At 41.1% G+C, this 24,291-nt stretch overlaps 2 protein-coding genes and 2 long non-coding RNA genes across 8 annotated transcripts in view; 2 read left to right on the top strand and 2 right to left on the bottom strand.

Moving 5' to 3' along the window:
- The window catches only part of LOC110985727 (uncharacterized), a 91,983-nt gene extending 82,668 nt beyond the window's left edge, over nucleotides 1-9,315 (top strand). For both annotated transcript variants that reach the window (XM_087134545.1, XM_022246957.2), the window contains 4 exons: nucleotides 3,267-3,427; nucleotides 5,401-7,100; nucleotides 7,439-7,522; nucleotides 7,869-9,315. In XM_087134545.1, coding sequence (XP_086990671.1) covers nucleotides 3,346-3,427; nucleotides 5,401-7,100; nucleotides 7,439-7,522; nucleotides 7,869-8,231 — 2,229 coding nt within the window. In that variant the 5' untranslated portion in view covers nucleotides 3,267-3,345 and the 3' untranslated portion in view covers nucleotides 8,232-9,315. The remainder of the gene's footprint in view (nucleotides 1-3,266; nucleotides 3,428-5,400; nucleotides 7,101-7,438; nucleotides 7,523-7,868) is intronic.
- LOC147799667 (uncharacterized) lies at nucleotides 9,143-12,974 on the bottom strand. Its single transcript, XR_015424771.1, has 2 exons — nucleotides 12,732-12,974; nucleotides 9,143-12,119 (listed from the first exon to the last, which is right to left on the bottom strand). It is a non-coding gene; the product is annotated as an uncharacterized LOC147799667 (long non-coding RNA).
- Nucleotides 12,975-13,580: 606 nt separating this feature from the next.
- LOC147799668 (uncharacterized) lies at nucleotides 13,581-23,917 on the bottom strand. Its single transcript, XR_015424770.1, has 2 exons — nucleotides 23,728-23,917; nucleotides 13,581-15,866 (listed from the first exon to the last, which is right to left on the bottom strand). It is a non-coding gene; the product is annotated as an uncharacterized LOC147799668 (long non-coding RNA).
- cuedc2 (CUE domain containing 2) overlaps nucleotides 19,473-24,291 on the top strand; it is an 80,561-nt gene continuing 75,742 nt past the window's right edge. For 3 of the 4 annotated variants that reach the window (XM_087134551.1, XM_087134552.1, XM_087134553.1), the window contains exon 1: nucleotides 19,473-19,565. The gene's annotated coding sequence lies outside the window, so the exon portion shown is untranslated. The remainder of the gene's footprint in view (nucleotides 19,566-24,291) is intronic. The other variant, XM_087134554.1, reaches the window with a different exon arrangement.

Here is a 24,291-nt window from a genome sequence, read left to right on the forward strand (position 1 = left end):
GAAAGTTTGTTTTGAAACTAGCCCTTTGGGAATAATGTCATGCTGAATGTTTTACCTTGTAACATTCTCATAACGGTTGGGGGGGGTGATGGAACTCCCTTGTATTGAGTGTGAATATAGTTACAAAGGTATTCCCGCTCACTGTTCGTTTATTAACTCTGCGCGTACAATTTCAAATGTTCGCATTTTTGTTACGGTAATAAATTTTTCCTCTCCGCGAGAATCTGCATTGAGATATATATATATATATATATGTAAAACAATGGCACCCAGCAAAGGCAGACTGAACACTTGAAGGCTCAGTACGATGTTCTCAGGGTATCACAAAGATACACAATATGGGATTTTGATTATACTGGATCCTGTTTATTACCCCGAAAGTTCACTCGCCATTTACATTTTGGACAGTATTACATATTTCGTTACCAACACCACGAAGTAACACAAATCTATAGATGTGTGCGCGCTTCAACGCGTATTTTATAGAAATGTGATGTTTTTGTTTTCACGAAGAGGCACAAATGTCTTGCGTCATGTGCTCCGTGATTTGCCATATTCAGAAATTGACGTTCTCCTTAATTTACACAGTTACAAGTTTTAAGAGCATTTTTTTTCAATTTACTCACCCATTTACGGGTAAAATAAAATCATTTCAGACATTAAAAGCTTTTTTTGCTATATTGACAAAACACACATTTGTGCTTCTTCGTGAAAACGAGATTGTTCGATAATGTACGAGTGTACAATATGCGCGGGCACACATTTGTGTCACGTCGTGAAACCAAAACTGCTCTAATCACGCTTTTCACGAACTAGCACAAAAGTGAAGATGTGTGTCAGTTCGTGGTGTTGGTGACGAATTTTTATATATCATCATATAAATTATTATTGCCTAACTTGCATTGTATACAGACTGAAAAACACCAAGACAGAATTCCAAGTCATTAAAACTAGTTATCTTGCTCCAGTCAACGACCAATGTAATTGTTTAATGCAGTTTTTGAAAAAGCATCTTTATGTCCCATAACATTCTGTGATGACATGACGGCAATAGCAACACAGTCGTCAAGAAAAACAAAGCACAAAAACAATTAAAGAAAAACTAAAGAAAAAAATGCGCCTTTCTACATAGTCATAAATGGATGTTAAGTAGTTTCCATATATTTAAGACGAGTAGTAAGTTGGTGGAATGTTGGGGTTTCGCTTTGGGGGTATATATTAGATTCCAGCATAAGCGCAAGCCGTATGTCCCTTTGTGAAGACCGTGACAAAACAGACCCTTTAACGATGCTGATTCACGAAATCAGTGCTCTCATACGCACTGAAGAATGCATGAATTCATCCAGAGTTACCATAGCAACTCTTCGGTCAGTCTCTGCGCACTCGCTTTAATTGGTCCAAATTACGTTAAGCTTTCTGGTCAGATAAAATACAAGATGTACATGGTTTATTTTGGAATTCGCTCCATTCTGTGACTGCACCTGGCTTTCACGCACTATTCGGGTTCCATGTTTATAAAATATGCAAACTTCCATTGAAGAGTTGTTCCCTTCGACTACGTAATTGTTGTATTCATTCTGTTCAGGTACACTGTAAATGTGGTTTTTAATTATCTGTAAACTTAATAAGCTGGCTTTATTTAGTTTTTAACCGTCTAAGACTTTAGAACCTCACAAACTTGAGCAAATATCTCTGAACGACTACGTTTTGGAAGTATTTCTAGAAATTATGACGTAACGTTTGGGTTTCGCAGAACAAAATTGCATAAGAGTTTTCTAACTGAAAGAACAACAAATTGTGATCAGTAATCATGTGTGAAAAGACTAAACTGATTACTGATCAGATTTATAAACTTCCTGTCTTAAATTGTTCCATTATATATATTTGATGTGCCGCGATAAATTACCGTTGTCTTCAACTGATTTTTTGATCGAGCTAATGTTTGCATGCCTTGTAAATTCTACTTATAAGTCGCTTCCTCTTTGTCCTTGTTTCATTTAGAATCAAAACACTTCCGGGTTTGCACCGAAATTCGTATTTACCATATCAGCATTACGTCTCCTTTATGTTTCCTTTATGTACGACGTTCTCCGAAGGATGTTTTTATCATTTTGCTCATTGACCAGTGCTACGTTGTAGCCAGTGACCTCTTAATATCCATTTTAGCCATACACAGCATAGCTAGATTTGATTACTCTCTGAAGCTTGACCAGAGGGAAATGAAAGTTTGATTTAATAGAGGACAAAGTTGTATTCTGCGTCAGGATTTAGGACTTATTTTTCAAACATTAAGTCTGTAGCAAACACATTTTGTTGTGAAAGTCTTCCTTTAATACAGGCGCTATGCATGGATATATTTGGCAAAATAAGCAGAATGTGCAGAAAAATCCTTCAAATAGTAGAATTCTAGATGAATCTGTTGAGCACAATATAACTTAAAATCATCTGTGCATAGCTAGGCCTAATGTGCACATATCTAAAAATAAAAATGTAGTCATAGATCACCGGTAGTGTGCCCTTGCGGTACATGTGTCGCTCATTGCCTTCACTGCGAATAGGCCCATGTGTATAGTGTATGTTAATATGTTGTACCTTTAGAATTTGTAGCATAAAACAAGCTCCAGAGTGATAAACAAACAGACACCAACAGGTGTTAACATCTGGTATGTGTTTTGGCTAGGAAATCAAACAAGAATGGTTTTAGAGATGTTTACAGGGGAAGGCTGGGCTTTTATTGCGAGCCTGACATGACTGTATCATCTTGGTGGTGCGTGTTTTGTTCAATTGGAATTCACATTAAGTTGTCTTGTTGTGTGACTGAAATAAAACGGCGAAAACAGGCTGCATACAAACTGGTCTGTGCAAACATTAGTCTCCTACAGTAGATATCTTGTACTACGGTACATCCCCAGTGTTTCAAATGAATACTTCACCGCATCAGTACAACAGACATCTTATCATACAGTCACCCCTTCCACACCATAATGATATGAACAGCAATCCCGTTTATGTTCAAACGGTAGATGAGAAATGTGGCTGACATCTGGCCCATTATCATTTTCGGCGAATTTCTCACATTTTTTAATATTAACACACCCGTTGGCTGAATTTTTTCAGTTTCTGCATTTGAGTATGTGGGAAAAACATCTGCCTGCAAAATGCAAGGTTGCTGTCTATAATAATAAGCAGGGACTTGGTGTTCATACACGGTGAATTTACCCGCTTTCGTAGTGATTGCATGCTTCGCCCTTGTTTTATGCATGCAGAGGGAAACACTGCGAAACTGAGCTAGAGGGGCACCCACGAGGGCTCGGACCGTCGTCTACAACATGATAAGCTACCGGAATGGAGAACCTCTCGCCAAGCCCGCCCGTTGAGCCTTCGTCCCCATGGGCCGAGAGACGATTATCTCAAATCGCGTGCGAAGGTAAGATAAGTAGCCTCAAGAACAGGAAAGCGTTGGGAGAAAAACCTTATATTTTTGGTAAACTCTGGGCTCTTCTCATTCTTGAATTTTTGGAAAGATTTCTTGGGTCGTTACAGCAAAAACACTGGGAAAAACAATGGTGTAGATCATGGCGCATCTTTTAGACAAATATCCGTTGCAAGGATGTGCATTTCTGAACTTCATAAGTAGATTAAATCAGGCTGATATAAATGTTGACATTACAGATCATTTTATCTCTTTTATCTCTTTCATTTGTTAAGACGCTGGAAAAAACGGTAACACCTATCAATCGTAGTGTGCACAAGCAGTGTGTAAAAGGAAGGGTTATTTCTGTACCTAATTATTACCAATTTAATACCGTCAGCTTTGAGCTACATTTTGCCTGTTGATCGGAATTGAAACCTCTCATTCTTACTATTGATAAACTAAATATATCAGTAAGACTTCAGTATTGTGCGCATATAAGATAAGGTTTTTCATTGAAATGTTGAAACTGAATTGCAGTTGCTCATGCTGTCGAAAACCTCGGATTTCTTGAGGAATTCTGTCGTAGCCAAAAATGAATCGTATCGGATTAGACTACCCACCGCCGTTGATAAAACAGGTTTTTACAGCAGAATGCCACTGTTCGGGATCGTGCATGTGATACATTATAATGCACATCAGAATTACGTCACAGATTCGGCAGCATTACATTGGGCCTACAAAAGGAGCTGAGGACATATGAAGCGAGATATGAAACGGAGGGAATCCCCCAGCTTTGTGTTGATCATTGTCTCACTGTAATCCGAGGGATTATTTTCAGACATCTAGGGGGATATCTTGGGTAACAATAGCCTAGAGAGTGTATAAAGATTGGACATGTTAGGGGTACCCCTCGGACTCATTTCTTGTTGGATATAGCCGAGGAGGTCGGTGGTACTGAGTTTGTTTCTGCATTCAGTTGGGGACCCTGAACAATAGAGGACAATAAGGTCCCCCGATTGACAGAGGGTCCCCGATTGACAACTGTGTACAAAACATATGGGTGGTCTTCTAAAAAAGTTGAAGTACAAACAAAAGAGGAACAACAGGGGGTCCCCAGTTGCAGGCAAATACACACTTGGGTGTGTTGGTACAGACGTGTTGACTTGTGTAGACTAGTGGGTAAAGGTATAGAGGGATTCCAATACGACGCTTTTAGCGTCGATCTGCGCACTTCCGCGTTCGAAAACGAGGCTGTATGTTTCAGCTTCAATTCTTAATACGATCAGACGATTGAAAGTAAGGAGTCAAGACACAAAAGACATAAAAGTATATCAAATTCAGACTTTGGGGCTGCAAATTATTTTGAAAGAGTCTTTAAGGATGACTCGACGCGGAAAATCAAAAGAAAAAATAACGGCAATTTACCGCGAACTAACGTACCTGCGACTGTCGTGTATCTTGTGCAGTGGGCGTGGTTTAAACTGAAGTTGTGTCACACTTACGAACCGGATGCTGCATGTACTGTGTCGACTCCCTGGGCGCGCGACGAAGTTCAACATAGAGAGCCTCGGTTTCGATGCGGATATGCGCAGAGGGCGCTAATGTGAAATCCCTCTTTAGGTTCGAAGTTTTGATGAAACAGTCTTTTCTCCGCATTGCCTTCCTTGTTTCCAAAAATATTTTTGAAGTTATTTACTTTCGTGCTCAAAACTATAGCAGTAAAATTTGCTCTATTTAAGGGAAAATGCTCTTATTAAGGGCGCAGTCGACGTTGCATACTATCATGTTTCATGCAGTAAAATTTTTCTGTAAAAGCCCAGTTTATTAATTGCGTAGGGTAGTCAAATGAAGTGGCAGTTTTGGACTTAATGTGATGCTTAGGCCTATATCAAACATCTACTCATTTTCTCTGGCCATGTAATAGGACACTTTTCCGCTTATAGTCTCCATAATCTTTGAGTGATCTTTATTTCAACTTCCCCTAGCGGGTTCCAAGAAACAGTCGCCGTCAGACACCTGTACTCGACCCTCCCGGGGGACAGTTTCACGGACTGACAGCGTCGATTCCTTTCACGTGACCCTGGATTATGCAGAGACCGGTCTGTACACCAGGGCGAGTCCAGGAAAAGAGTTTCCCAAAGACAGAGCCCAACATCAATACGAACAACAAGAGCACCACCACAGCTCCACCAATGCGCACACTTCCATGGCTAATGGAGCCAAGCCAGTTAAACGGCTCAAGCATCCAGCCGACCAGAGCCTGATTCTTCCTCTGATTGGTACGCTGGTTTTCGTCTTTCTTGCCCTGGCAACATGCATTCCAGTGTTATTGGTTACCTTCGTTGCTGTTCCTGTTGCGTACGGCGTGCGGAGACTGGTATCCTGTCGGCATTGCGCATGCGTCGGTTGTCCAAACCTAGTGTCTGCCGTTGACCGATACTGGCTGTACGAAACCGAGTTGAACCAGGCAGTGAACCAGTGTCTCCTTCATTTGGAAGGCAGTCTCGAAGTCACGCGCCTTCGGGACCTGCTTTTAGCTCGGTTAATATCCGCCGAAAACAGACGTGGTAGCAAGTTGTACTCCCGATTTACACAGCGCGTTATTCCAGCTGGGTGCGGCTACCAGTGGAGCAACGACGATAACTTTAACATCGATAACCACATAATCAAAGTTACCGAGTCTTTCAGAACTAAAGCAGACGTTGTTAGGTACGTTTCCGAACTCTCTTGTCAGGCCTTTCAACGTGACAGGCCACTCTGGGAGATGCATGTTCTCCAACTGGGTCAGGAACAGCCGGACACGCTCTTACTTTTCCGAATCCACGCGTGCGTGTCGGACGGTGTAAATCTAAACGAGTTATTGCACAAGGCCTTAGCAGACACACACACGAAGTCTCCTGTTAATGTGCCGCGAAAGACACGCTTTGGGAGACGCGCGTTCGCTTTCAACGCAATAAGGGCACTGATCGTGGGACCACTCGTTGTCATCCGGCAGATCCTCTGCGGCAACGAAGACTTCAGTCTGTTCCGCGAGAGACGAATGACGGGTCAGAAAGAGGTGACGTGGTCCGATGCCATCCACTTGCCGCCTGTATACCGCGTCAAACTTGTGACCCGTTGTACGTTGAACGATGTGGTCATGTCAGCAGTGGCCGGAAGCCTTAGACTCTATCTCCAGTCTTCAGGCGTGGACAGGCCAAAGAACATTCACTCCAATATGGCCGTGGACTTCCGAGGCTCTGAGTTGCAGCGTGGCATCGGGCCGATGGGTAACCACTTCACCTTGGTCAACGTCAAGCTACCAACGAGCACCGAAGGCGCAATCCCTCGACTGTGGGACACCAAGCGACGCATGGATGAACTCAAGCTCTCAGCAGAGCACGTGGTGCTGTACGGCATGACCCAAGCGGTCTTAACGACATTCCCCGAGTCGGTGGCGCAGGGCATCCTTACATCCTTCTTTGGAGAGAGTAGTTGCACCGTGTCCAACCTGGCTTTGGGGGAAGACATCCTTTCTTTAGGCGGCAAGCATATTAAGATGATTCTGTACTGGATGTCACCAGGAGACGAGGTGCCCATAAGTATATCCATCCTGACCTATGCCGGTCAGATGAGAGTTGCTGTTCAGGCTGATAAAGGAATCGTACCAAACCCACAACTGATTGCTGACGAATTTAAAAGACAGGTAGGAATAGGACTTTTACCGAAAAGAAAACTTTAAAAATTCTTATAGTGGTCTCTTGTCACTGAACGTTGGCAGGGTCAAATGAAGTTAAGATTTAGAAACGATGACAGAGCGCTTTAGAAACAATAAACAAACGTTTATCGTCACCTGTCTTTCCAGCCTTGTGCCTTGAAATTTTTAAAGTTTGATTGATTATATTTTGGTTTTTTGTCTTTCTATTGGAGTTAAAAAGGTTTCCCGTCCTATTCCACGCTTTTAAGACGGGTTTGACTTTTGGAATTTGTGCACAAAACTTGTTAGATATGGCCCTCTTAACATAAAGTGTGCCATTTTTACAGATTGAGACACTGGTCAGCTTACTGGCACACCGACGAATCCCAGGAGAATACAGACGTCGTGCTATTGATGAAGACGAAGATGAGGTTAAGTTACTATTATTACTTTTATTTTATTTGGCATTACAATAAAGTTGTACAAAAGGGATACGTCACAATACAAAACAATACAACAGCTGTACAATAGGGCAAAACAAGTAGGACATGCTGGGAGTAAAGAAAAGTTTACTTCAAAACTTTGACCCGAAGGCCTCTACCTCCAATGCCATTAGTGTACTAACAAGATATATACAGATTTGATGCTGATGTCGTTGCTACTGTACCAAGCTAGCCGAGTCCAGAAGCTATGCGCATTTGTGCTGCATCGTCCTGGTTTGATTTTTTTGCAGCAGATAGTTACTTTTTAAAAATATGTATCTATCATGTATTTCAGGATGAAGAAATGGATCCCCTGGAAGAGGAAATTCGCACTCCATCCTCAGCTTCAGGTAGGAAAAACCGTCCATTATCAGCCAATTGTCTCCAGCGGCCGGGCTCACGGTCGTCTTCGATCATGCGCCCGCTATCCACCTCCACGGACATCAATGAAGCCAACGGGGCTCTGGAGGGCGTCCTAGGGTCCAGCCGCGAGACATCTGACCAGATTGGCGGCAAGGCCACAGAAAAAAGGGCGGAAAGTAGTTGCAGCATGGAGTGCGTGAGTTTCTCGGCCGAACTGAGCCACTCTGAGGGCGAGTTTGCTTTCGACATTTCACCCAGCGTGGAGAGACGGAACTCAGCTGGCCATCTTGTTTAGAAAGTGAAATACTGCACTAATCTCCATGACAGAGTAACTGTTCCTTCATAATGCAAGGAAAGGTGTGCAATTTGTAGTTACATCCCGCAAGTGGAAAGCCATTTTTTTCTGAAAGTACTGAGCGTGCACAGGTATTTATTAAACTCGTATTTAGTCTTGATGCTGGCCTCTAAATCTTTTTGTAATGAAACCTTTGGAGGTTTTTCTGAATTGTGATTGTGAAACAATTTCCAAACATACCAAACTAATTCTGCATGCATAAGTTGACAAAGCAGTAATGTGTTACCGTTTGAACTGCCCCTTCGTATCTCTAATTGGTGAAGGGGGATGATGTTTGAATTCGTGAGGGCTGGATGTTTGCAGAAACGAGTTTTCAACGCACATGTGTTGAAAATAGTTCTGAATGCGATTTCAGCCCGTAGAATAAGGTAATGTTTCCACGGAGCTGTCTGACGATAATTTGTCAAAAGTTACAGAATAACTTTCATCGAATGTCCATTGCCAAAAATACAATCTTTGTGTCGAAGCTGCTACTATGCCTCATCAGGTTGAATTTGCATTTTCATTTCTTTTCTGACAGAGAAGGGGAGATTTCCATTGAAGGAAATGATTTTTCAACTGAACATTTGTTATTGTGCAGGAAAGCGTGTATATGTTCATTATCCGTGATTACGATTTCAGCAATTTTCCAATTGTGACAAGTTCAAGTGCAATGCATCGACTGGAGAACCCAGGTACAGGTTACAGGTTCCTATTGACTCAGTTCAACACGTTGAAAGTACTTTGAGTAGCTATTTGATTTATTGACTTTATTTCAGTGAATTTTTCCCGAAGTCCTTCGCTTTATATCATCTCCATGTGCAGCTGATGGTTAAGGGAAAACAAAATTATTTAAATGTGCACTGTTCGGATTTCAGGTTTATAGAATGTATTCTATTTTCCTTTAATAGTTCATTGTATTTTCAAGTTGGAATAGATATTGTTGTTAAATATTCAGAAATAGTATACATGTGATATGAAAGAAGAGAAATTCGCAATGATCGAACTGGAGGGTAAATAAAGAAAATAATCGTCTTACAATTCACTCTGCTTTATTCCAATACTGTTTTGCTTGTTTATATAGTGTTTTGAAAATTTAATCATTTTTGGCGTATTTCTCTTCGAGTCGCTAGAGCTTTTAAATCTTTTACGCTAAAGCAACATAATTAATTAATCCACTGCATTTCACGCAGACTTCCACCTTTTCTAATTATTGTTTTTTCTGAAGTGGCGTTAACACTGCATATGACTCTTTCCCGCGGCAACATACAAATTTGTACATGTTTATATAATCTCTTCGGTCTATTCCAGTGGGGCACTGGAACACGTTTGGTGGCAGCAAGCACCAGTTTGTTTTCTATTGACGTCATATAGAAGCTATAAAGTGGGTACATGTTCAGAATAGTGCAATCGGTAGACTAGGACTGTTGTGTTTGTTGCCAGCAAACATGAGCGTCTCATACTAGGTCTCCTATCATGGTGGGCTGATTTGTTTGTTTGTTTGTTTGTTTGTTGGGGTGTTTGTTTGTTTGTTGGGGTGTTGGGGGTGTTGGGGTGTTTGTTGGGTTGTTTGTTTGTTTGTTTGTTGGGGTGTTGGGGTGTTTGTTTGTTTGTTTGTTTGTTGGGGTGTTGGGGTGTTTGTTTGTTTGTTTGTTGGGGTGTTGGGGTTGTTTGTTTGTTTGTTTGTTTGTTTGTTTGTTGGGGGGGTGTTTGTTTTTTTGTTTGTTTGTTTTGGGAAGCTACATGACGTAATTTTTTGAGGCTCTCAGTGTAGAATTTGTTTGAACGTTAACGGGGTCCATATTATAGCGTGTGCATGGCACGTTCGACATTGATTGTACATGCATTGCGGTAGCCCGATGCTTCTCTGTAGTTATTAAGTACGCGTACTTCTTTCATGACATTCAGTTCTAGCGTCGTGTGAGATTGTGTATTTCGAAGTAGTATTTGAACATCTAGAATCATTCTGACTGTGATTGTAAGCTTTGGAGATCTGTTAGTTACCACATTTGGGTATCATACTCCGTTATTACATATCTCGATGAGCGGATATTTGAATAATGTCGCCTTCTCATCACGGTCTGTATCACCCCCCCCCCAAAAAAAGCGTGTAAATAATCAACAAAATGTACCATCGCCCATCAGGAAGTGCATAAAAGGTTACATGAAAACATTTTCACAATTTTTGCCCCCTCCCATAAAAACAAGTTTGCCCCCCGTCTCGAAAACTTGCTTCTGGATCCGCCCTTGATAACTGAGAATACTCTACATCGTTTTAATTAACCAGTAAGATAGGCGTGGGAAGAAAGTGTGCTTATTGGGGTCAATGACGCATGCTGATGATTGCTGAATGAGTCCCGAGCCGGACCAAGAGAGGGCGCAATTTCCATAGCAATAGAGACCCCTTTGGCGGGAATTACTCTTCGCTGGTTCACAAACGACTATGATATGTACGCGTTACCATCGTAGCGCAACCAACAAAACAAAAATTCGCCACCAACGCAGCCTTTTCAACCGATGACGGGTGCTCCTGCTCGAGGCGGATTAACGCCGATGGCATCCTGCCACGTCGAGTGTTATTAATTCTAAGGAATTAGCCAAAAGAGCCTTGGAAAACAGTACTCCGCTTTGTATTGAGGTTGTTGCAGCATCCCTCATTTAGCAGCGCATCATTCGACTATTATTAGGCCAAAAAAGTCTTCGCTTTCTGGTGAGGAGCTGGCCTTTAAAGTGGCCCGGCGAGGCGGCTTTTTTTTACCCTCTTTTTTTTTTACCTGCAAATGATAGGTGCGATAGCCATTGCGACTGCATGCGCACGTAACGCCGGCTGCTACTAACACTACAACAGACTCCCCCCCCGCACTTTTACTGGTTAAAAGCATTTTCAGCTTGTGCATACGCACACAGAACTTAAGACCACCTTGTTTGGTTCCCAGATGTAAATGTAAAATACAGAAATGACATCATCTGAAAAAGCCTGCCGGACTAAATGTTTGGGGAGCTACAAGGATTCCTTGATTGATTCCGTACGCCCATCAAAAACACGTTAAATGACGCAGTAGTAGGATTCCTGTTGATCAAGCAAGTTTGGCAGCTTTTGGACATGGTTTTAAACCAAAAATAAAAACTTTTTTCATTTTCCGACGTGTAGATCTACGTCGGCTGACGACCAGAAACCGGAGACTTTTTTGGCCTGAAGGCCGTTTTAGAGATCATAATTCTCAAGGCCGTATCCCTACGGCAACAAATATGGAGAATATACAGCCTTTATCGGCCTTTATCTATCCCCTTGTGGCCTTCGTGAACCTCGAGGAGTAAATCTTTACGCAGACTGGTGTCTAAGACTAAGTCTGGTGACGTATGCGTCAATGCTTTCACCAGGTTGCTGGCAACAGTTATTGAAGTGAAATCTCTCCAATGTCAAGTTGGTCTTAGGGGTGCAGTAGGGGCAACTTCCACAATTTTGTTAGCCAGCATAGCCAGTTGGTCAATATCAACGTTATCCGCAGAGGATGCAAGCACAAGCTGGACGTTGCTTGGCAGCCTTTGTAGGAATAACTGTTTGAATATGGTCGGTTCAAGCGTGCGTTATCCGAGCAGCTCTTGCATTTTCCGGAGGAATTGGGATTTTTTTTTTCTCTTCAGAGGTCAAGAGTTTGTGCAGCCGTTTTTACGGACTCGCCTGTACGCTTGACCAATTCTTCCTTCAGTGTACGTGGTGTACGGCTGGTTGGCAGGCGGATGTATCAAAATGTCTTGTACTTCTTGGGTGATGGATAGTTGGAGGGAAGCAACAACATAGGCCTAGTGGTAACAAGTCTCCTCGGATGTGGTAATCCTGGTGTCAAACTGGATACAGGAAATGAAAAAGTTGTCAAACTTAAAAATGGAGATTCTGAAAGCTAAATTCACTGAAAGAAATAAATGCAAATAATTTAAGTAATTGTGTAGAAAACGCTACACCTTCTTTGGTGCTCCAATCGCATCTGTGTATTATATACAACTGGAAACGTTGTTTAAACTTCTTCCAGTTTTTTGCAACATTACCGGTACGTTCAAGTGGGCTAGGTGGCGGTACCACATTCATTACTAGGCCTGCAGTTTATTTGTGCACACAGTAGCCAAATCAGAGTTCACACACAGTGTAACAGGGTCCACGTTACAGCATAGGTGTACGCGGGGGGAGGGTATTATGCGACAAGCGCCCCCCAGGCTACGTTCAAACTCTTCTCATTCAGTATTGTGCAGCAATGGCGTGCACATCCTTAGTTTCTTAACTGCGTGAACATGGACCACGATCCACGAACAGCCGGCAATAATTTTTATCGATAATTTATTAATTTCAACTTTGGCTCGGAGTTTTTAAACCCGTATGACAGATTTTTATATGGGACTTTCACTTGTATCAGAAAAGTTAATTTTTGAGATGGAAATTGTCTTTGGGAGAGATATTTTGTTTACCTGCAATTCCTTTTTGACTGTGCCGTGCCAACTTGCCAACGCGTTGCCCGCATACACATTTGTGTGCGTGGCGGGTTGTGCGTGCTGCGTCTCGACGTACTGTGAGTTTTGATCCAACTTGAAGAACTTTTGACTGTACGCGTAACCAAAAGCAATGGACAAAATTTGAATGGGATGCCACATTCGTTTTGTATAACGTTGTGGAAAAAGGTCATGTTGAAGGGAAGGATTTTCTTTAAACGACTACAGTCGGGAGGTGAGGCCTATATTTCAGAGAAAAAAAAATCGATGTCGAAGGTGGGAGTTTTACATATTAAATTGTTGTTTTGCATGAAATTTAGGGGTGTTAATTTGAGGATACCACAGCGCAGCGTGTGCATTATAAACGTGTTCGGATGCAGGATCCATCATAGCTGGATCGAGAAGCTGAAATGGAAATCCTTTTCTAGAATCTCCATGAAACAAACGGCTGGTGTACATATTGAAAATAGAACAAGTTCTTCAATAATCCATGTATTGTAAACAACGCTGGAGATTGTAACTTTAAATGAAACAGTTCCTTATGGCCACCCCGTTTTTTATGAAGAGAATAGGCTTACAGACCGTTGTGCGCACTCCACGGGCAAACCCCTTCCGTGCTCCCCCCCCCGGGTGTGCGTGTACGTTACGCACGTATTGAATGAACATGGAAATTTCCAGAATCGGTAAGGAATAGTCAGTACTTAGCACCTGCATTTCCTGGTTATTTTGGCCGTAACTCTACCAACACATCTCTTCGGGTGAGTCTCTATAGGTCCTTATTACTTCAGATACCATGTGGCGTTACTGACAAGGCTGAATAGCTTTGCATTTGCAGGATTTGAACACGACGTGGTTTATTGGCATCGTCAGGGAGGTTGAACATAACAATTCAGCACACGCACACGCGTAGTACGCCCTACATAAACACAGACTTGTGCCAGTCCTATCACAACGTTCAGCAAATTCAACAATTCAGTGCTGGCCGAAGGCCACATCAAGCAATCCACATTTTGTAGACACTGGGCAATTCACTGTGCACATCTCATTTTCAGGTCTAAAAAGAATTAGTACCACAATGTCATGACAGAGTAGAGATCAAATTACATTCATATCTAAAAAGCATGGGGGAAAATTCAGGTTTTGGTGCAGAAAGTCTGTGAAACTCTTCTATAAATGCAAATTGTGGTTGTGCAGAGCTGCATATTTCCGAATTCATGTATTCCCCGCCCTCTGTCTTTACTGATAGGGATGGTATTGTAATTGCATGTTATTAATTAACCTTTTGTTTGTCTTAGTTTAGTGCTATAAATAGTAACTGTGCAGAACGCTGTTGATTTGTCCCTATTTAAATGTTTGCATATTTAAACTTTAAGGCTGTGCAACCAAACTGTAAATTTTACTAAAGATTGCTCATGTTTGTATCATCACCTGGTTTTTGCCTGTCATCTATTTACATGAAATGAACCCAATGATCATGGGCCCAACTCCGTCAATGTTATATAGCCATTTGTAATCAAGCCCCCAACCCCAAAGACCCTTGTAATGGCATTTAAATTGATTTGAGGGAGTCCCTGGGTATCTACCATTGCCTACTACATGTAATAAATAAACGAGAAAAAAAAGGTCAGAATATGATCATAGTAACTTTTATCCAGTCCGGGGGGGGGGGCACCAAGTCAACAAAAATGTGAACCACCCCACAACATGAAACAACTCAGACAGCTGTCTAGACAGCTCAGAGACACATGGGAGAGACCGACGATTCGTATACAACATACTCTGGCTGGCCAAGGCAGCCTTTGTGTAAATAATCCCAAAAGGGCCACGTGGCAGAGAGATTAGTACGTATTCCAAGGGACTTAGCAAGACGCTTGCTCTGGTGAAACTTGTATAAGCCAAGGGGAAGTCCCTACCTCAAACTGAAAGTGACTAAACTAGGTTATTCAGCATCGGCAGAGGTAGGTTAGTTTATAAAGTCTTTGCATTTGGCCGTAGAAAAAAATTAATTAAGACATTACGAAAATGGCCTTCAATAGCTGACTGAGGGCGCTCTGCACAAGGTTAGAATCCAAGTACGGGAACGGGAAAACCACCTTCATGGCAGTATTATGAGGCAATTGACCAAGCTCTTGGGTACATTGACGCTATGTGCCCCCACTACGTATTTCAAGCAGTGAGGGCACAGTGTCTAAGCCTTCACAGTTTTCAAATAGCCCGACGTCAAGTCCAACCCCCCCCCCCAAAAAAAAACCTGAAACAAATCAATGATGGATCTGTTCCAGGAGAGCATGAAAAGAAAATAGATGACAGGGAACGAGCAACTTCTTGTTCTTTAAACTGAAATGATGACGACGATAAAGAACCTTGTGGAATTACTTTGGACTAAAAGATAAGTGAACTCTAGGTGTGAAGGTTTGAATTGAAAAAAAAAAGGTTCTCTTTTTGCCACCTTTAATGATTCATTTTTTATTGTGTTTTGTTCTTGTTAAAATACAGGATTATTTACCAAATTGTAATGTGTTGAAACTTTTAATGTTGAAAACTACAGTTAAGAAGGGTCACGGTCATTGCACCTTACAAATTGTAACTTAGAATTACAAAGAATAAACCTACTCTTGTCAAACTGTATGAAACAATTAGAATTAACATTGATGTGTTGTAAAGTTTTGAAGAAAATGCATACATTTTAACTTTCTTACAGAACAAAGTGAGAATTCAAAGGTGTTGTCAATATTACACCCCTCAGCATTACCCCTCCATTTTCCCTGGCCTGGTAATTCCTTTTAATTCAAGGCCATTCCCATCACTCCCATCTTCGTCCTGTGCATGGCACAGATTTACACTGATGGCTGGCAGATAATTTTTAATTAAGGTGAAGTGCCGGAAGGGTTCTAGGCAGAAAAAAACCGTGAGCTATCATGGCTCTGGAATGAAGTATTCACGGTCACTGAGCTGCTCTGGGCAACTGCGAGGAGCAGAAATGATACCAGCTATCCTTGCTCTCAATTTGAATCCTCCTCTCATTGGCATCCTCATCGTTAACCTGATCAAGTTCTCCATTCACATAGTTGCCGTCAACATTTGGCCATCCATCCTCCTCTTCCCAAATGCCACCTGTTAAAAAAATTGGTTTGTAAATGAAGAATCAAACATGACATTTCAGTGGTTTAAGGTTTTCTGTAACTGTGAAATTGTATTAAAGAATAAAGTTGTCAATAAAACTTTTCCTGTGCACTTCAATGACTAGAATCAGACCCAAACTTTCCTTTGTCCCTGGTCCTTTGTTTTACCTCTTACTAATTTCTCTTTCCTGAGGCAAAAAAGTATGTAGTTCATGTAAGGTCAATAGAGGTTAGTTAAAAAAGAATGAGAATCAGGGTCTTTCAATAAGCTAAAATAACCGTAAAATTATTGCAGTCTTGAAAGGGAAAAAGGGGATGGGCAATTATGCTTGTAAACCAGAGGCATGGCACAAGTTGTGCATGGCACAACAGACACTGATTACAAAAGGGACCATTTTTGAGCGCAGTTCAAGATCCTTTGTGAAGATGCGGCTTTGCCAACGCAACTGAGCTGGCTAATGTGCGTTCGATGATGGAACGGGCCCTGCTGTAAAGTTTATTGAATCAAGCATTTTCTGGATTGGTAGCCACAGGCATCTTGATAAGAGGTCAACAATGATTCTGACTCAGGGTAAGCAGAGTCCGACAGGTAGTAACCGCTTGGTGGGAAGTAAGGATTCATTGGGCTATGATTGCGAAACACTCTTGCACCATGGACTGATCCTGTGGGAACCCAGTAAAAATATCAGTAAAAACACCTTCGTGACTGCACACGGCCTGAAACTTGATGGAATACTGATTTTTGCTGTTACGATAATCCTGTTTGGATTCCGCTGGAGGTATAATTCTAATGTGTGTTCTATCTGTTGCGCCAACTGCTCTGTGACAATGAAGGGTGTGCCCGAGATTCTGTCAAACTGTTTGTGCTGAGGTAATGTACAAAATTCTTGAGGCGTGTCAGTCATCAGAAGTAGACCATGTACATGCTCTCTTGATAACCCTGTATAGATACAGCCTGTTGCAAGTCAAAACAGGAACACCAATACTTCAACCTCAGGTTGCCAGCCATTTTATTTGGGGACATGGATCAGTTTAACAAGTTTTACAAAAGCCCTGCGAGTCACATGGAAGTCTCTCCTCAGATCAATGTGATCATTGGAGTTGCTAAGAGGCAAGTGTCCCAACGTTGCAGTATGGCCGTCTAATCTGAAACAATTATGACATGAATGAGAAAACGAAAACCTTGCTCAGTATGTTGCTTGCAAGTTAACCAATACAGAACATAACTGAATTGAGTTTAGCTCATCATGTAGGGTTGCAAATGTACATGTACATTTAGACAATCTGTTACAATATCATGCTGTATGAACAGGCAAATGATCCTGTTACTGTGAATGTGGTCAATCCTTGACCTACTGTTAATGGCTTTCTTCCTTAGATTTACAACGTTTGGTGAATTCCAAATGAAAAACATTACAAAACCACCTATAATAATGTTTGCCCTCTTCCTTCCCAGCTGCGTCAAAAACACCCCATAAGCACGAAGCAGAAAATGTCTCCATTGTCAGAATTATTCTAACGTAAGTTCAAGTGAAGTTAGTGACGACAAAGCAGCTAGCTCCATATAGCTCGTGTAACAATACGGGCGATTCACAATAGTGCGCCACTAAGAGTTTGCAGTACATTGGCCAATCACAACGTGAAAAATTTGTCGACCCTTTCCAAACGCGCATTGGGTCGACAAATTTCGCGAATTGTGATTGTCCAACGCGTTGCAAACTGTTGATGGCGTACTATTGTGAAACGGCCGTATTACATGCGTATTAGCACTGGACGACAAGCAGTTGAAGTTGTGCACTCACTAGGCATGTGTATGACTCGACGATGCCCAAGCCAGACAGCTGTACAAACTTTAACGATTTGGTCGCCATTTTGAAGCCAGCCGGGACCTCAGTCTTGCCTATAGGGGTGCACTGAACTAATTCAAGCTCCATTGAAAATAGTGTAAAATCAACCAAGTTTGGAGCCCCATGGCAGGCAACTGAAGTCCCTGAGGCCTCTCAAACAAAAATCAATGTGTTGTTTGGTCCTTCAGATTTCATTTGATTTTCAATTTTTAGTAGGTTAACCAATGATTGTTTTAATTATCCGCCCAAAACAAACTCAGCCCCCCAAAAGTGAATGTTGCCAAGCCCTCCCAGCGGCCATTTTTCAAATGACATCCCTCACCTTCCTGGGGCTCTTCGGACTAATTTTCAATCCCATTTTTGTCTGCTTTGCCCCCAGATGGGTGCCCCTGAATCTACACAGATGATCCTGGGCCATACTGACACAATTCCACCATTTCTTGGCTAAACAGACCCCTCTTTTCGCCTCGGTCTGGCGGAGAATTGTCCTTGAATTGGGACACTGCACACATAGGGGTGCAGTGTTAGTCCCAATTCAAGGAAAATTCTCCGCCAGGCGGAGGCGCACAGAAAGTACCCCCCCAGAGATTGTTTCGAAAAGAGGGGTCTGTTTGGGCCAAGAAATGGTGGGATTGTGTCAGTATGGCCCAGGATCATGTCTGTAGATTCAGGGACACCCACTTGGGGGCAACTGAGCAGACAAAAATGTAAACCCAGCAAGAAATGAGACCGAGGGGTACCCCCCAAACATGTCCAATCCCTATACACATTCCAGACTATTGTTACTTAACACATCCCCCCAAAGATGTCTGAAAGGAATTCCCCAGGTTCCTGCGAGACAACGACCAACACAAAGGCGGGGGGGGGGGTTCTCTCCGTCTCATACCTTGTATATGGAAGGATTGGCAACATTCACTTTTTGGGGGGTGAGTTTGTTTTGGGCGGATAATTAAAAAATTCATTGGTTAACCTACTAAAAATTAAAAATCAAATGAAATCTGAAGGACCAAACAACTCATTGTTTTTTGTTTGAGAGGCCTCAGGGACTTCAGTTGCCTGCCATGGGGCTCCAAACTTGGTTGATTTTACACTATTTTCAATGGAGCTTGAATAGGTTCAGTGCACCCATAGCGCGCCTGTACGTATTCTAGGGGCGATGCCCACAGCCCCTTGGTTTCGTAAGATTCCATATTATGTGGCCCACAGTGCATTGGTGCCAACAGTCGTCAGTTGCGTAACGTTCTTGTAGGGTACAGTCCACTAAGTCAAACCCCGCTGAAAACTGTGTAAAAATCAGCACTGTTCAGGGCCCAGTAACATGCATGCCAACATCCCTGAGATTTCTGAAAAACAAATAAAATTATTGTCTGGTCACTAATTTTTTAGTTTCTTTCAATTTCTTTTGTCGGTTAACCAATTACATTTTTAACTATTCCCACAAAACAAAATCACCCCCGCAAAGTGTTTTTTCCGAAGGTCTGGGGCACTTAATTAGGACCATTTTCAAACCGTAGTTTTTAGCAATTTTGCTTTCATATGAAAGCTCAAAGACCCAGGGAGTTGAACCTGGCACCGATTTACACAACCTCACCATTTTGAAAGCTAAACAATCTCCTTTTTGAAAAGATACTGTGGGGGGGAGGCACTTTTAATGCTAATAAGCTGGCCAGACTAAAACTCTCACTTGAATTTGTGGTCTGCACCCTGTATCGTCAAAGGATGGCGCTTTTTATCAAGGCTATCAGCGTAGTGCCCAGACTGCCCGTCTCGTATTGACAATGTACTAATTGTTAGTCTGGCCCATGGCGGTATTTTTATTTTTTTACTCAACGAAGTCACTTCTGGTAAGTTCTACCTCCCTTGCTTTTCTTTCTCAGATTTTTGTTCGGAAGTTTTTCATTTTCATTTCGTGCGAAAGTAATAAGTATATAACTTAGGCGTATAGTTGAAGAGGAACTAGATCAAATTTGTGTCAAAATTTGTTTGAACATTTCGTCTTCAAAAACCTGTCAGTGTTGTGTCACTGTTGTTACTGTTAGCATGGTTAGTAGTAGTACTACTAGGCCTAGTACTACTAGCACCTATCCAGTTAGAGACATGAAATTTCCGAAATTTGTCTTTGCAACAAAATTTCATACATGTACATGCCTTCTTGGTGGCGTTAGGTGTCTATGGGGAGGTTTATTCACTTTAAAATGAAATGTCCTCTTTAAAGTAGTGAAATTCTTGAATATTTTTCCCAACCACACTACAGAAACTCGGCAGCATGTACATGTACTCTCAGTCACTGTCAGCTGCCTGACAGCTCGACCAATCGCAACACAGCTCCTCTTTTCGTTCAGAAATCAGCTTTGTTTTTCTTTTTTTAAAAATTGGAGACATGTCAGCTTAATTACATCTACATGTATCTATTCCAAAGCAGGCAAATTTAGCTGCCTACATGTACAGATGTATGTACATGTACAGTATTAATTTTTTTTATTAGTTTGGTTAAAAATTCAACAAATTTCGATATTAAACTAAGGAATTTAAATCAGGTAATTTTATTAATCACAAACCACCTTAAATACTGTCTAAGCCTAGGTGAAACGCATGAAGTGTAGTGCCTGCATGTATACATGTACGTGTACCTGCAGAGAACACAATTCCTTCAGAGACACAGGTACATGTACTGTATGTACCATGGGTAAAGCACACACCAGGTTTCAAACCAGCTCTACGATTTGGCAAAACTAGAGTTCGCAGGAATTTGTTTACAAGAAACTCATGATACATATACATGTACATGTAGCTAATAACCAGTGAGTGAAAAAATGCCATCAACGGCATGTACTGTATATGTATATTATATTACAATACATGTACATGCTACATGTACGCGTAGGTACAAAATGCTGGTATTTTACCTTGCTCTAATGTCTGAATGTGTGTGAAAAGCAGTCTCATTTTGTTATTGATCAAGCTCCTTTGTCTGTTTGTGATCAATACAGTAATGACTCAATTTAATTTAAAACTCACTTTATTAAAAACATTTTGTTACTGGTTTTGGTGTCACTGCCTAATAACTGTCATTTCTAATCTCGTAATACATGTGTACTGGAATCTATATCATAATTGGAACGACGTGTACATGTATTTTAGAATAACTGGAAAAGGGACCTTTGGTACTTAATCATATAATCACAACTTCTTGTCACTTTTTGTCTAAATTCATCACATTTAGACTCTGAAAAAGAACAAATGTCCACAATTGTCTCAGACTTGAAGATTTGTGTGTGCATTCTTCTCACTAGTTGTGTACTACAAAAAAGAAATCCTAATAATTCACACAAAACACGATGGCAGTGCAAAATCAGTTTCCTTCATCTTTTTAATTCTGTAATGAATTCCATAGACACGGTTAATATATGTGCATGTACTTAACAGTTTTGATTCATTTAAGAAATTAAGATAATTTAAGAATATTGGTAACACAATAGAACCCGCAAGGTATTTTGATGAAGTGTCTGGGTGTTTCCCATAATATTTAAAAAATAGCATTTTTCTTTCCAATAAACCAGAAATACAATCCTACATGTATTACATGTACATGTAGCAAAACGTGTTACAATCTGTAACAAACTGTATGTTTCTCAAAATAATGTACATGTACATTGTATGTTTCAGGTTGTTGAAACAATGCGAACTGTCCCAGGATATGCAACGTGACAATACCTCCCATGGTCGAGACCATTCTGTACATTGTTCAGTTCTACATGTGTCTGTCCTAGGGTACTCCACTTGGCGTACCTTACTTCACGTGGTCCACACTATTCTTTTGTACATTATTCTGCATGGGACTGTCCTAGGGTACTCCACTTGGCGTACCTTACTTCACGTGGTCCACACTATTCTTTTGTACATTATTCTGCATGGGACTGTCCTAGGGTACTCCACTTGGCGTACCTTACTTCACGTGGTCCACACTATTCTTTTGTACATTATTCTGCATGGGACTGTCCTAGGTTACTCCACTTGGCGTACCTTACTTCACGTGGTCCACACTATTCTTTTGTACATTATTCTGCATGGGACTGTCCTAGGGTACTCCACTTGGCGTACCTTACTTCACGTGGTCCACACTATTCTTTTGTACATTATTCTGCATGGGACTGTCCTAGGGTACTCCACTTGGCGTACCTTACTTCACGTGGTCCACACTATTCTTTTGTACATTATTCTGCATGGGACTGTCCTAGGGTACTCCACTTGGCGTACCTTACATGTACATGTACATGTAGCTCACACGGTACACACTGTCATTATGTATTCTTTAAGGTACATGTACATGTACTCTTCTGAAGTAAGCTACTTACATGTAGCGTTACTGTACATGTATTTAAGGCCTACAAAATCCTGACCCTTCTTTGAAAATCCATCATGATCCTAGTACAGTACAATAACCTTAAAAATGTACATGTATTTCAACCAAGTACTGTATAATGCACTTTATATACTTGTCTGACACATTTCACATTATAAATATTACAGTGTATATATAAACAAATAATATGCCAAGGCAACAAAAGGCACGTTACAAGGTTCAGATTGGCCCTACAGGAGAACAACCAAGGATGAAAATGCTGCATTGTCTAGGTTTACCGATTCGTGGGTTGATATTCAAGTGACCGCAATTGATTCTCCCAAAACAAGTACTGGCTGCACCACCATAAAAGTTACTGTAAGTACATGTACACCTGTAGGTACAGCATTGGTGGCTTAGACCAAAATGGACGAAAATGACTTGCATGTATTTGGATTCACCTTCTGGAACTCAATATTTCATGTGCCACCTGATACAATTATTTTACAATCGGATTTCAAACCACATCATTGTAGATTCCTGTCATAGTTTTGTAAGGGGAACAATCTTATTCCGAGTCTGAACGATTATCCAACTCACTATACATGTACTTTCTTTTAAGTTGCGTGGACACAGCTTTCGAAAGTTACCCTTTCTGAGTAAGCTAGAAACCCCACATTATGACCTGAATTCACATCTACTTCATATGGTCTCACATTTCTACCTACTCCGAATACACAAGGTCTCCACTGCCTCATCCAAGATCCCTTCATCCACTGTACATATATTTTTATTCTTGATCCATCCCATCCATCTACCTTTGCCACAAATGGTCTGTTAGTCTTGTCTTCCAAGTGAATGGCTACTAAATCTCCTGACTATGGACTCTCTGTTGGATTCGATGGAAATTGCATTCTGTTTTCTTCCTCAGCGGTCTCCAATCATGACCTCCACACAAAAACTAAGAATTAGAATCAAACTGAGGATTCATATTGGCTTTTCAGGGGCACTTACATGTACATGTAGTTATGGCATACATATACATGTAAGTTAAGCATGCATACCTTGACATCACATGTGCAACACTGACATTTTGATTCGTTTATCAGTGATTTTGTCGATGTACTTCTGTCTCTGAAGCCTTAATCTATTGGCGTAAGCATTATAGCTCCAGAGAAAAACTCTTGATTGACTTTAATTGTAAATTGCAGATTTTCAATTATTAATGATAAATTTTTGGAAAATTATACATTTTCAATTACTATTATTGTCATTGTGGAAGTAGTGAAGATAACAGTGCGCATTTAACTTTAACCCTAACCCCCTAGGGTGTATGTAAAATCGTATTGCAATAGGAGGATTTGGGAGTGCTGTACAATCTACATGTACATGTACTGTATGTATGTTACAGTTCTACAGCTTAGCCTTGATGCCTGGTTCACAAAGGCCACTGTGTTATAAAGTGCCAAATTGAATATTTTATGCAAGCAATAAAAATGTGTGATCCAGCACATGTAGCAATACATGTGCATTCATTTCCATGACACTTTCATGTCAAATGATGTGACCCTATGGTATTGTGTGATGGGGGTACTATGGTTGACATACATGTACATGTACATCTATTAAAACTACATGTACATGTACATTACAGGAAAACTTACATCTAGGTACTCCTTGGCCATTCCATCCCTGACCATCTACAGTCCCTGGAAAGGGTTTTCCAAAGCCTGTTCTCTTCTGCTTAGATGGTTGTGTACATGTACGTGTTTTAGCCAAGATGTGTTGACAAAGGGGACCTGAAAGGATGTGTGCCAAACATAGCATCAAAATGTTGAAACATTTTCAGGCAAATGTGGGTGATGAAGTTTGGACTCAATGTTTGTATGGCACAATACGGTACAGTTGAACCTTAAAAAGAGGAACTTTGGACCCAACAATTTACTTTGTTATGACAGGAACATACTAGTAGTACATGTAGTCTCAGAAATGAAAACAATTGGAAAAAGAAAGGATTGGGATCAAAATTTTTCATTGTTACAATCAAAATCGTGTATTTACAGAGTTTGACTGGACATGTATTTAAGAAATCATGTGGGAAAATAAAGTTAAATTCCTACAATGTGCATTTACAAATACATGTAGTTGTACGGTACATGTATAGTTTTGAAGCATCAGTCCTGTCTATGTTGGTCTTAATGTTCAGCCAAGCTAATTATGCAAAATCA

The sequence above is a fragment of the Acanthaster planci genome, linkage group LG03 (assembly GCF_054643075.1).
Source record: "Acanthaster planci isolate LZ-2023a linkage group LG03, COTS_SCS, whole genome shotgun sequence".
Lineage (NCBI taxonomy): Eukaryota > Metazoa > Echinodermata > Asteroidea > Valvatida > Acanthasteridae > Acanthaster > Acanthaster planci.